Below are 12,272 nucleotides of genomic sequence, written 5' to 3' on the forward strand. Positions count from 1 at the left end.
TATTCCTTTAAAAAAAAAAAAAAAAGAAAATACCCTATAGGCTTGCCTGCAGCCTGATCTTATGGAGACATTTTCTCAGTTGAAGTTCCCTCCTCTCTGATGATTCTAGCTTGTATCAAATTGACATAAAACTAGCCAGCACACACAGGGACAGAATATCCTGAGGCATACCCCCAGTAACTAACTTCTTCCAATTAGGCCCCAACTCTTTTAAGTTTCTACCACCATTAAGTTATAAACCTTTGAATAGATTAATCCATTGTTAAAGTAGAACCCTCTTGATCCAGTCACCTCCCCAAGTCCCCTCCCTTTATAAGGGATCACGGTGTCAACTCATGAGCTTTGAGCGGGGCATTTCAGATCCAAGTCATCACCAAACCTAGGGACAGGGAGGAATATACTACCAGGCAATAGTTTGATCAACAATAGACATTACAGCAGCACTGTTCTGCTTTCAAGTTTAAACATAATTTCTAGTGTCACCCTTTAGACTGTGAGTTTCCTAAGCCTTTTCCTATGTCTGTGCTGACTCTCAGTTATATATAAGGATGGAAGCTGGAACATTTAATAACTTTTGGGAGTTTGGCATCCATAAATCATAGTAGAACCTGCATTAGTCTGGGTTGCTAGAGTCCTTCCATTCAGCTGGATATTCACTGTTTAGTTACAAGAAGATCTAGGATGTGAAGTGTCTTAATTTCTTTTCTTTTGCTGAGATAAAATACCATGACCAAAGCATCTTGGGGAGAAAGGTTTACATTTTGTCTTTCACACCCAATCACAGTCTATCTCTGAGGAAAGTCAGGGCAGAAACTCAAGGAACCTGAAGGCAGGAACTTAAGGAGAGGCCACGAAAGGATGCTTCTTAATTGCTTCTTCCACCTGCTTTCTTATTACCACCTGCCCAGGAGTAACAAAATCACAGTGAGCTGGGTCCTCCCCTGTCAATCATTGATCAAGAAAATGCCCCACAGGATTTTCTGCAGGGCATCTAATGGAGGCACTTTTTTCAGTTGAAGTTTGTCTTAGTTAGGGTTTCTGTTGCTGTGAAGAGACACCATAACCCCAGCAATTCTTATAAAGGAAAACATTTCGTTGGGGCTTGCTTACAGTTGGAGAGGTTTAATCCATTGTCAGCATGGCTGGAAGCCTGGTAGCAGGCAGGCTGGCACAGTCCTGGAGAAAGAGCTGAGAGTTCTACATCAGGGTCCACAGGCATCAGGAAGAGAGCAAGCCACTAGGCCTGGCTTGGGCTTCTGAAACCGTAAAGCCCACCTTCAGTGACACACTTCCTCCAACAAGACCAACCCTCCTAATCCCTTCAAACAGTACCACTCCCTGGTGACCAAACATTCAAATCTATGAGCTGGTCGGAGCCATTCTTATTCAAACTCCCACAAGGTTCCTCTTCTCAGATGACTACAGCTGTGTCAGCTGAACAACAGTGGCTAGCACAGTAAGGAAATGCAGAACAGCATTGAATTACCGAACTAAAAGGATTAAAGCAAAGTTGTTGTTTTTTTTTTTTTTTTAAAGGTGATGTCTTCTGCCTCCCTTTCTGTGTTTCAATGGAAAAGAGAACTGCTACACTATAGCTTAAAAAAGCACACTACTATGAAACTAGGAAACATTTGTACTTAGATGGATCCAGTAAAAAACCTGGCTTTGCCATTCCTGGGATATCTGATCTCAGACTTGACCTAATTTCTTTGAAATGCCCTATAACATCTATAACAGTGCTCACTGCAGTGGCTGGTTAGCACATGGGGCTATTTAAATGAGCTACAATGAAGTCCTATTAAAAGCTTCATTTTTTTAGTCACTGGTCATGTTTTAGGTGCATAGAAACCACCTGAGTGGGACTACTGTTGACTGTTTCAGAGGCCAAGAGATAGAATGTTACCTTTATTGTACACACTTGCATTGTGTGGAGCTAATCTTTAAAAAAGAAAAAATGAGGCTAATGATATCTTTCTCATAGCTCTGTGGGTCAAATTTAGGCATAAGAAAAATTACGTAAAGAACCCATCATGTACACTGCTTATTTTGGACATCAGTGGCATTCAGAAACTCTGGTTGTCTCCAAGCAGACTTTACAAGGCCATTGTAAGGCTGGTGAGGTTCACTACAGCTAGCATACCCATCTCCAACCAGGGTTTCTGCCTCGACTTCCCTCAGTGATAGACTATGATTGGGGTGTGAAAGCCAAAATATAAACCCCTTTCCCCCAAGATGCTTTTGGTCATGGTATTTTATCACAGCAATAGAAACAAAATTAAGACACTTCGCATCCTAGATCTTCTAGTAACTAAACTCTGGTGCCTTATGCTTCTGTGCATGCTTCTCTCATTTATCTGCCTTTTCTTCCTTACCTCCCTCTCTTCATACCCTCCCCTTTTTGTGATGCTAGGGATTGAATTTAGAGCCTTGCCAAGTTAAATAAGTATTCAACAATTGAGCTATTTTTGTTTGAGACTGGGGCTCAGTATGCAGGCCAGGCTGGCTTTGAACTCACTGTGTAGCCCAGGCTGGTCTCAAACTTTCTTCCTATTGCCTCCCCCTCTAAAGTGCTAGAACTATAGGTACATGCCACTACAGCTATCATGCCCCTCTCCATTTTGTTTTAGGTATGTCTCCATCTTCCCTAGCCTTTTCTATTTACTACTTTAAGTTTAAAAACTTATAAAAGGATTTAGGGAATTAGAGTTTTGGAATTGAACTAATTCTTTTTTTTGGGGGGGGGGGGGGGTTCAAGACAGGGTTTCTCTGTGTAGCTGTGCACCTTTCCTGGAACTCACTTTGGAGACTAGGCTGGCCTCGAACTCACAGAGATCCGCCTGCCTCTGCCTCCCAAGTGCTGGGATTAAAGGCATGCGCCACCACCGCCCGGCAAGGAATTGAACTAATTCTTAGATAACTAGATAATGATGAAAAGAAATGACAAGACAAATATTACACGTTATCTCTCATATGCAGAATCTAGACTTTTTAAAAATGTTAAATGTTCCTCTCTATTAATGTTATATAAAGCAGAAGTATGGGATGGGTGACTCTCTTGGAGAGCTGGAGGAGACCATGAGTGGAAAGAGACAAATATGAACGGAGTACACTGTACTAAGTACAGTCATACACATCTATGCGAATGTCCTAATGAGATCCATAATTATTTATGTAACTAAATAATTAATATAAGAATCAAGGAAGGAAAGAAACAGATACCTACTTATGGCAGCAGAGAGCTGTCTGGTGTTGCTGTTTGGGAAGGAAGAGAAACAAGCCACTTTAGGCAAAAGTACTTTATTAGATTCCAGACCCTCTTGGTAACTTTACCAGAAGCAACTTTGGAATGGTTTCTCTACAGACAGCATGCCTTCTGTCGTAGTGTTCCTGTGGCACAACAAACTCTTTCTCCTTGCTTTGGAAAACCCCAAGATCCTTCAGAAACATGGCCCACAAAATTCTGTACCTTAGTGGCTGCCCCTCCCACCGGCCACACAAGTGGAATCACAGATTTTCTTTTTCTATGATTTCATTTGGTGTTATCAGTGAGTCCCCTTTCCAAATAATCTTTGACACTGGCTCCAGGAATCTAGTCTTAGAAATATTTGATAGTAAGAACCTCACAGCCTTGTAATGGACAGCTTGATCTTACTTTTCACATGGTAAATAAACAGCACCTTTGAAGTCTAATGAATTGTCAGAATGACAAAAAAAAAAAAAAAAAAGAAAAAAAAAAAGAAAAAAAAAGGAAGAAGTATCAGAGCTCCCATGGTGAGGATGGGGAATTAGGAATCACAGATGCAGACTTTCTTTGCAGAGTTACCATCTGTGTGCTTCAGCAGACATTTGAGGAGGAATGGAAAGATGCTCCAAATCTACAGATATCTCCTAAACCCCCCCCTCCCCCAGCAATGGTTGAGTTGGTTTGAAAATTATCTTGAACCAGGAAATATAATAAAGAGTAGAGTGAACTTAGTGACCTTCTGCAGAGTCACCTGAGAAAACTATCTCCAAAGGTGAAAGAGATGGAAAATCCAACCCTGGAAGGCCCTGAAACACTCAGAGGAATCCCGTGAAAGAATTGGCTTCCAGTGGAGTATAGATGAAACAGTGATTTGGAGACCTTTGGTCCCTCTTTCCAAATGCATGGATTATGGGGACTTGAAAGGGAGCAACTCCCTGCTTGGACTGTCAGTTCATCAGTATTATGTGTTCCCTATTGACAGAAACAAAACAAAACCAGTCTGGTAGATATGGGTTGACGTCACTAAAAAGGTTGTTTCTTTCCCGTGAAAGCCTGAAGTACTCATGAAGTACTTTGACCAGGCATGGAGGGGAATGTCAAGCTGTTTGTGTAATCTTCCCAATCACCATGACATAATACTGTCATACTCCAGGTGATAAAGCCACAGCACAGGAAGCCGATGTCAATGGCCAGGAAGCAGGCTTAGGTGCCAAGCTTGGATGGCGCCTAGGAACCAGAACCATGTTCCTAACTGCACCTAGCCCTTGTTCACAGAAAGATCATGCACACTCTGCTCTCTTCCATTTCCACAGCATGGCCAGTCTCACTATTCTCCTTTCCTATTCTTTTATGTTGTTGTCCATATTTAACGCATTTCCACGGTGGAACCAGTCTTGGAAATATTTTACACTGCTCAACAGGAAAAGGCCTTAATCACTGGGACTTGTCCTTACAAAGTGAACATGTGGCTGGTTTTGTCGGTTGTTTTCTCAAGACAGGGTTTCTCTGTGTAGTCCCTGACTGTGCTTGAACTTACTCTGTAAACCAGGCTAGCCTCAAACTGGAGATCCAATTAAAGGCATGCACCACCACAGCCTGGCTATATGACCTGTTTTTGTGTGTTCAACTGATTAACAGAAATAGTTGATGGCTATTACTGAGGCTGGTATAAGTTAGTGGGGGGGGGGGGAGTGGCAGTGGCGGCGCAGATGCTGCAAGCCTTGGAGAAGCCTAAGGGGGTCTCGGGCTTAATTTACATGAGTGTGGACTCTCAAGTTTAGTTCACTTTACTCTGAATTAAGTAGCAGGAAGGCGTTAGAAGATGAGAGAAGTGAAGGGTAAGATCTCCTGTCCTAGCAGTGGGCAGATGCTACAAAGTGGGCAGGAGTTAGGGAATCTCATTTCCCTTCTAGATAGGCTGTTTGTGCAGAATCAGCTGGTGGCAGAAGTGTCTTCATCTTTAAAATGAGGTCAAGATATTTCACTTGTAATTTTCCAAGATCCAATTCAGCCTCAGACATACACATATCCTCCCACAATCGTATGATCCTTTTAGATGAAACTTCATAATTTTAGATGTCATAAAAGCATTCCCTTCACTTTCCTAATATTACATCAGGTGAACATTCATTTGGTGAACTAAAAGATACTCCCTGGACTCAACACAGCTTACCCTTGCCCATTATTTTACCTTCCTTCATAGTGATCCAGGAGACAGAGAGCTCTCTGTGCATTGTAATGGAAAGGGACCCATCACAGACAGTGCAAGTTGCTCACATAAATAATAGTGAGAACAGAGGTTGGAATTGAAAGGAAGATTAAAGGTTAACATGGCAAAGCCTAAAGAAGTTGAAGAAGAAGAGGTCTAAGAGCTGGGTATGAGATAACCAGGCTAGACAGAAAAGAAGAAGTGGAGGGACAGAGCTCTGGGCCACTGACAGCAGCCTAGCAGGCCCCCTGGGAAGCTCCTGAGGAATGACACAACTTGATATTGTCCTTTTGTAAATTCTCGCTCCTAATGTAGCTGATTGTGACAGGTAAGGAAGGATAGCTTCTAACTAGAAGGTTCCTGCTAGGAGACCACCTCAGACCACTCTGTAAGGAGCTAAAAATGAGGTAACCAAGAAAGACCGCAGATACATCTTAGTGGCTGGGATGGAGTTAGCTCTCTGCCCTGGTAAAGCTGCAAGTTGGTCACGTAAATACGAGAACAAAGAAAGTCTAGTGTCATTGACAGCCGTGAGACATTTGCAAAATCTGAAGGTAGTAACGTTGGTCAAGCGACTAACAGGTAGCAGACGGGCAAGGTCAAAGCTGGAGTCCGGGATGGACAGAGAGGAGTCGTCTACCCCTGATTGGGTAGGCAGTCCATCAGCAGTAATGATTATCTCCCTAGTTGGGCCATGGGTACAGGCATGATGAGTCCAGGCCCACCATTGGTTTAGTCCTTGAAAACCCAGAAAATTAACTAATCTCAGTAGAGATTACCTCATCCTCTATCCAGTTTCTGCCATGGCCCTACAAATCTTCTAGACAAGGAAAAATTCAATGACATTTTCCTCTCTTAGAAACTCCTCTGCTGGAAGTTTCTCTCATTCTGCCTTCATTTCTGCCTTTTCTGTAATAATTTTCCTAAATAAATAATTTAAATTAATTTTGCATAATAATTTAATTGTTTAAATTATATAATTATTAAGCATTTAAATAAAAATTTAGATAATTTGCCCTAAAGTTCCAGCAACATAAATCATTCTCTGTCAATAACTTTTTGTGAAGTCTGTCTCCATGTTATCCTAAAGTAGAAAGAGTCTACTACCTTTGTATTTCAAGGCTCAGCCATGTGTGGTGTCCCATGAGGGCAGGAAGCCCAGTTCTGAGTTCTAGAGGGTGGTTAAGAGTGCATCCTAGAACCAAATTCTGGTTCTATTGTTCATTGACCCTATAAACATGAATTACTTAATCTTTTTGTGTCTGTTTTCTAGCAGGAGAAATAGAACAAATTCCAAGCTATAGCAGCTATCTATTTCTAAATGAGTTAGTATTTGCAAAGCATTTAATACAATGCTTGGGCACATAGTAAATCCTCAATTCTAGATATTACTGTCTTCATTCACACCTGCTACCCTGTGAAACTCTACTCAATTACCTTCTCTTCACTTTGATTTCTTAATCTAAAGTAAGTCTAACAAAGCCATACTACCTAGAGCGGAGGGGTGTCAGTCCATCAATGTCTGGATCCATTTTCTATGAAAACATGTTGGCACCTGTGGATAATGAAGGGACACTGAACTCCTGTAAGTCTACCCAGAGCTATGATGTAGAGGGACTACCGATCCCTTCCAGCTTGTATTTTTGCCCAAGTCTGTAGAGGTGCCTGAAATCAGTCCTAAGTTATATCTGAGCAAATGAAACATCTTGAGAGAGAAGGAAAATACCAAGTATGCAAAACTGAGTCTCCTCCTCTAGTCTTGTGTTTGTGTATGTAGCTCATAAAACTGGTGTAATGATCCCTTCTTTCCACAATCTCAAAGAAGTCAGATTTTTATCAATGGGCATTTCCTCTTATTCAGAATGGCACCATCAAATCTTTCTTTTTCTTTCTCTTTTCTCCTTCCTTCCTTCCTTCCTTCCTTCCTTTCTTTCTTTCTTTCTTTCTTTCTTTCTTTCTTTCTTTCTTTCTTTCTTTCCTCTTTCACCCTGCCCTGATGTTTACTTTGTTTTGTTTAATTTTGTTGTGTGCTGTCCTGGAGTGTGAGCCCAAAGCCTTGTGCATGCTAGGCACACATTCTATTGACTGAGCTACATTCCTAGCACCACACCTTTTAAATTTAGGTCAGTTAGTAACCCCAAAATATCAGAGTCAGGGGTCATCCAGGAATAATTTAGCCACAGGAACCAATTAGGGTTTATTCTTTCCTATAAGATTTGATGGAATATACACACCCTTTGTTTGTGTTTTCCTTTTGTGCAATCATACATTGTTAAAATGCATTATTGCAAGCAGAATTCCGCAGACAGGGTTTGACAGGAAGCTGTCCCAAGAGGCAACTAGGCATCTATGATTCCCTTACCCCTATATCCTCAGATTTCTAGGTCTGCACATATAATCAGAATGGCATTTTATCCAATCTGTGCTGGGTTTCTTTGTTTTTGCTTCTTTGCACAAAATGGGCAGTGGAGACCAAAACTTATACATATTTTAGACGTTTAGAGAAATAAAGATCCTTGGGAATCTTTGGTGAATGACTTTGAGCAAGAAGGCAAGTTGTATGCCAAAATCGTGCCATGCCAGGTCCATTTATTGGGTTGCAACACCAAAGCAGAAAGGAGTCTCTTCTGCCAACAGGATTTGTAACTCACTGAGGGAGTCACTGCTGCTGAACAGAAAGAGACCTAAGGTTGGCCCACAATTCGGACAGTAAGCACTGGTACTCGGCTGGGGCTGTTTATTCTGCTGCTTTACAGTAGGTGGACTCTGGGCGTGGTGGGCGTGCTTGTCTAAGTACCTGTTTGCAGAACACCCAGGCAGGGCAGAGCTAAAACAGCCGTAATCTGAAACCAGTCTAGTTGGTTTTCCTTCCCAGCAGTCAGAGAAAATCTGCATTCCAGATGAAACCTGCCGGCTAGCTGGAGGAAAGCATTTAAAAACAACAGACATTCCGAGGGTAGTAAATTAACTGCTCTGAGAGTCCTGGGCACTTTGAGAGGATCTTTTTCTTGACTTCCTGTCTTTGATTAGGGGTTTGCAGGAGGCTGTTGATGTGGGCGAAATGCTGGGTTTGGGACCTGGCTGGCCCAGGCCTCTGATTAAGATCAGGATGGAAAAGAGGGCTCACTTCTGAAGTCCTTTGGTCATTTTCTGCTGATTCACTTTGGAATCTCTTGGGCTGCACCAGGGGGTGGTTCAGGGCTGTCAGGACCAGCTTGCCGGCTCAGCACTTTTAGGAACCTCAACTTGCTCACCAATGAGGAAGTTGAATGCGACCAGGAGAATCGTAGGCACGGGGCGGAGCTCCTCCTGAAGTCCTGGGCTGGGATTACGGGACAGGCTGACTTTGCCTGCCACAAAACGCCTTTTGTCCTGGGGAGTAAATACGGAAGTCCAGAAGAGCAGCCTGCCTGCCCATGTGTAGTAAGGTGTGCGGCCCCAGACTTAGCAAGTTGCCCTGGGTACGCCGGCATCGAACAAACCGGAAGGGAGGGCTCTGTGACCTGAAAGAGACCAAGTGTGTTTTCTGAGCAGCTGAAAGCCTGGCTCTCTCCCCGGTCCTGTAGCTCCCTGTCCTGTAAGTCAAGAGCAGATGGAGCGGATAAACTGAGCGAGCAGGGCAGGTAACACAAGGCAGAACTTCTGTCAAGGGCACTGCGGGGACATGGAGGAGGTTGGTAACTCTCTCAACAGCGGAGATGTGCTGGAACCCGACAAATCCGAAGCCGGGCTGGAGATGGCTCAGTCGATCCTGAGTAAATTCTCTATGAAATCACTGTTTGGATTTACAAGTAAATTGGATTCTTTGGATCCTGAAGAGGAAGATGCTGTGCTGAAGGCATTTCGCAGTTTAGAGGTGGATCCCGCTCCTGAGCGAGATGATCCCAGCGAAGGCTCAGATCAGCCACAGCCAGAGGCTCCAGTTCCACCTGATCTTGAAAATGATGAGAAGTCCACAAGGGCGGAGACAGGATCGGAGGGAAATCAGGGGAAAGCCAGATCAAACACCTCTACCCCTGGTCATGAGCTGCTTTCACCTGCCACTGTGAGTGTGGATGGTGAGGATGTCATTTGGGTCCGTGGGACCCTGGTTCACACCACCAGTGATTCTGACTCTGAAGATGCAGGCCAAGAGGCAGAAGAAGGAAGTGGCCTTGATACCCAGGAGTCGACCACCGCTGTTTCATCTGAACCATGTCAAGAGCCCAAAGAAAGACCGGGAGATTCTGACGACACTGGGGAAACTGATGATGCAGAACTCCGTGATGATTCTAAGAGAACTTTACCTGAGACAAGTAGCAAACTGGACCCTGGCGGGGATGGTAGCCATCCGGCAGAGCACAGCCATGGGCAGGGCCAGGCTGCAGAAGAAAGGCCACCTGCCGCATCAGACCAGACGGCTGGTGTCACTGAGAGTACTGTTTCTAAAAGAGAGAGAGAAGCTCCCGGAGAGAAGTCGTTCCAGCTTCCAGCTTTCTTCAGTGGGCTCCGTGTGCTGAAGAAGGGGGCTGCAGCGGAGGCAGGGGAGACCATTACTGAAATCAAGCCCAAGGACGGAGACTTGGCTTTGCTCAAGCTGACCCAGCCTGTTCATAAATCTCTGGTGCAGGCAGGCCCGCAGACAGTGAAGAGCCAGGGTAGAACAGCCGATCCGAAGGCCACTCCCACTCTCCTGGAGCAGCTCTCTCAGCTACTCAACATTGACATGCCAAGAACCGAAGTGAAGGAAGCCGACCCCGAGTGCCCTGGGGCAGACGAGATGGGCTATAGTACTGACCAGGAGAGCCAGAAGCGTTCTGGAGATGCCCAAGTCCAGGGTGGCCAGGTGAAGGCAAAGCCACCAGAGACTGCCCTGGAGGCCTTTAAGGCCTTATTCATCCGTCCCCCTAAAAAGGGGACCACAGCTGACGCCTCCGAGCTGGAAGCTCTTAAGCGGAAGATGAGACATGAGAAGGAATCACTCCGCGCTGTGTTCGAAAGGTCCAAGTCCAGGCCAGCAGACAGCCCCTCGGATCCCAAAAGCGTATGTAGAACTGGGTTCTGCATTTTGACATAACATATAATGCTGCAATTTTTTTTTCTTTCCAGGTTTCCTGTTAAAATGAATCCTAGTTACCTGTCTTTATTAGTATTTTACTTTCTTTGGTAAAAAAAAAATATAGTAATGATATTACATTTATCTTGCAAAACAGTACCAAGTTGGACAGAAGTACATCTCTTTCTTCTGTTTTTCTTGAATGTAATTGTTATCTGTGTAAGGATGTGTGGGAAGGAAGGGAAAATGCACACCCTGAGTTTAAACATCAGTGGTCATTGTGCTTATAAAAACGTTAGCAACGTGGGGAAGTGATGTGATGTGCAAGTATAGCCCAAATTTATAGGGATTTCCTCACCATTCAATTATCCTCCTGTGAACACAAGGCTCTCCTTTGAAAGTGTGCCATTTAGCAAAGTATGTATTTATGATGTTACTGAAATGTTCTGTGTTGTTTATGTGGTTTCTTGGCTGAGTACTAAATTTAAAATGAGAGCTGGTTTTTAATCCTGACTCCGCCATTTATGGCAAGGTGACCTTGATAATCTGTCTCCCCATATACAAAAAGAGGGACCTAGCCCTCACCCTTATGGAAAGAATAAATAAAATCAGAACACAAGATACTCTAGCTAATAAAAGATGTAATTATTCAAAGAAAGTTAATTTATAATGACCAGGGAATGTTTGACATTGAAAGTTCATGGGAACAATGGGTAGAATTTCTTGTTAAACATCAATTCAGTATAGGATTATCATGTCTGCTTGTATATTTAATTAAGCTATTAAAAATTGAAGTCTCTAGAAAATTATCATAAGTTGTTAAATCTAAACACACCATAGCATTATAGTTGCAAAATACAACTTCTGTTTAAAAAACAAACAAACAAAACTTGAACATGGAATCGCTCTCTTATTTTGTGATAGGAAAGAATTAAAATTAGTGTGGAATGCTTAGAGAAGTGTGTCTTCAATTATTGCTAATGTTCATGGAGAATGCAAACTTAGTCCTTAATGTAAATAGTGCAGTTTGTTTGGAGTACATTTGTAAATATTCCTATAAATGTGCCAGATGATAATGTATTTGTTTTTGTTTCTGCAGTTTAAAAATTATTGGCGCCCTTTAAAAAGCTGAATAATAAAAATAATACATAAAGGGTTGCATGTTAGGTAGTCTTAAGGGTTTTGCGTTTGTTTGTTTGATTGATTGATTGATTTTTGTTCATTTGCTTTAATTTTTACCCCAACTGATCCTTTACCCTTCTGGAAAAAGGTTCATACTGTACTGAGATGGCTCAATTACAAATAATGGGAGCAGCGTGCCACTGGGTGTTAAATCGATATTAGAATTAGTGTTAGGTTGTGTGTTTTCAAGAATCAATGTGCTCTGGCCACACTCCACTTAAATTATTCTGTACCTGTTTTGCACAGCCGGACCAGAGCCCCACAGAGCAGGACGACAGGACTCCTGGCAGACTCCAAGCTGTCTGGCCACCCCCAAAGACAAAAGACACAGAAGAAAAAGTGGGACTGAAGTACACTGAAGCAGGTAACGTGAAAGGAACCTGGCACCCAGGAACCAACCTCTTCCTGCAATGGCTTTTAGTGCAAGTCCAGAGAACTCTCAGAATTGGGGGTCTGGTTTCATTACACATTGTAACACAGAAGGCTTCTTCTGTTTTTGCCCCTGGTATTAAAGCTCACCACTTTGCACATTTACTGCGAGTGAACCTCTTAGGGCTGAAAGGTGACTGCCGTGGAGTGAATGAAAGGGGGCACACGTGTCA

The 12,272-nt window shown here is 43.2% G+C and overlaps 1 protein-coding gene across 6 annotated transcripts in view; it reads left to right on the plus strand.

The window, feature by feature from the left end:
• Window positions 1-12,272, plus strand: part of Fmn1 (formin 1) — a 374,621-nt gene that overhangs the window by 98,313 nt on the left and 264,036 nt on the right. For 5 of the 6 annotated variants that reach the window (XM_059261098.1, XM_059261099.1, XM_059261101.1 and 2 more), the window contains one exon: window positions 11,917-12,034. In XM_059261098.1, the coding sequence (XP_059117081.1) occupies window positions 11,917-12,034 (118 nt within the window). Of the gene's footprint in view, window positions 1-8,834; window positions 10,477-11,916; window positions 12,035-12,272 lie in introns of those variants that run through there. The other variant, XM_059261102.1, reaches the window with a different exon arrangement.

The sequence above is a fragment of the Peromyscus eremicus genome, chromosome 4 (genome assembly GCF_949786415.1).
Source record: "Peromyscus eremicus chromosome 4, PerEre_H2_v1, whole genome shotgun sequence".
Taxonomy (NCBI): Eukaryota; Metazoa; Chordata; class Mammalia; order Rodentia; family Cricetidae; genus Peromyscus; species Peromyscus eremicus.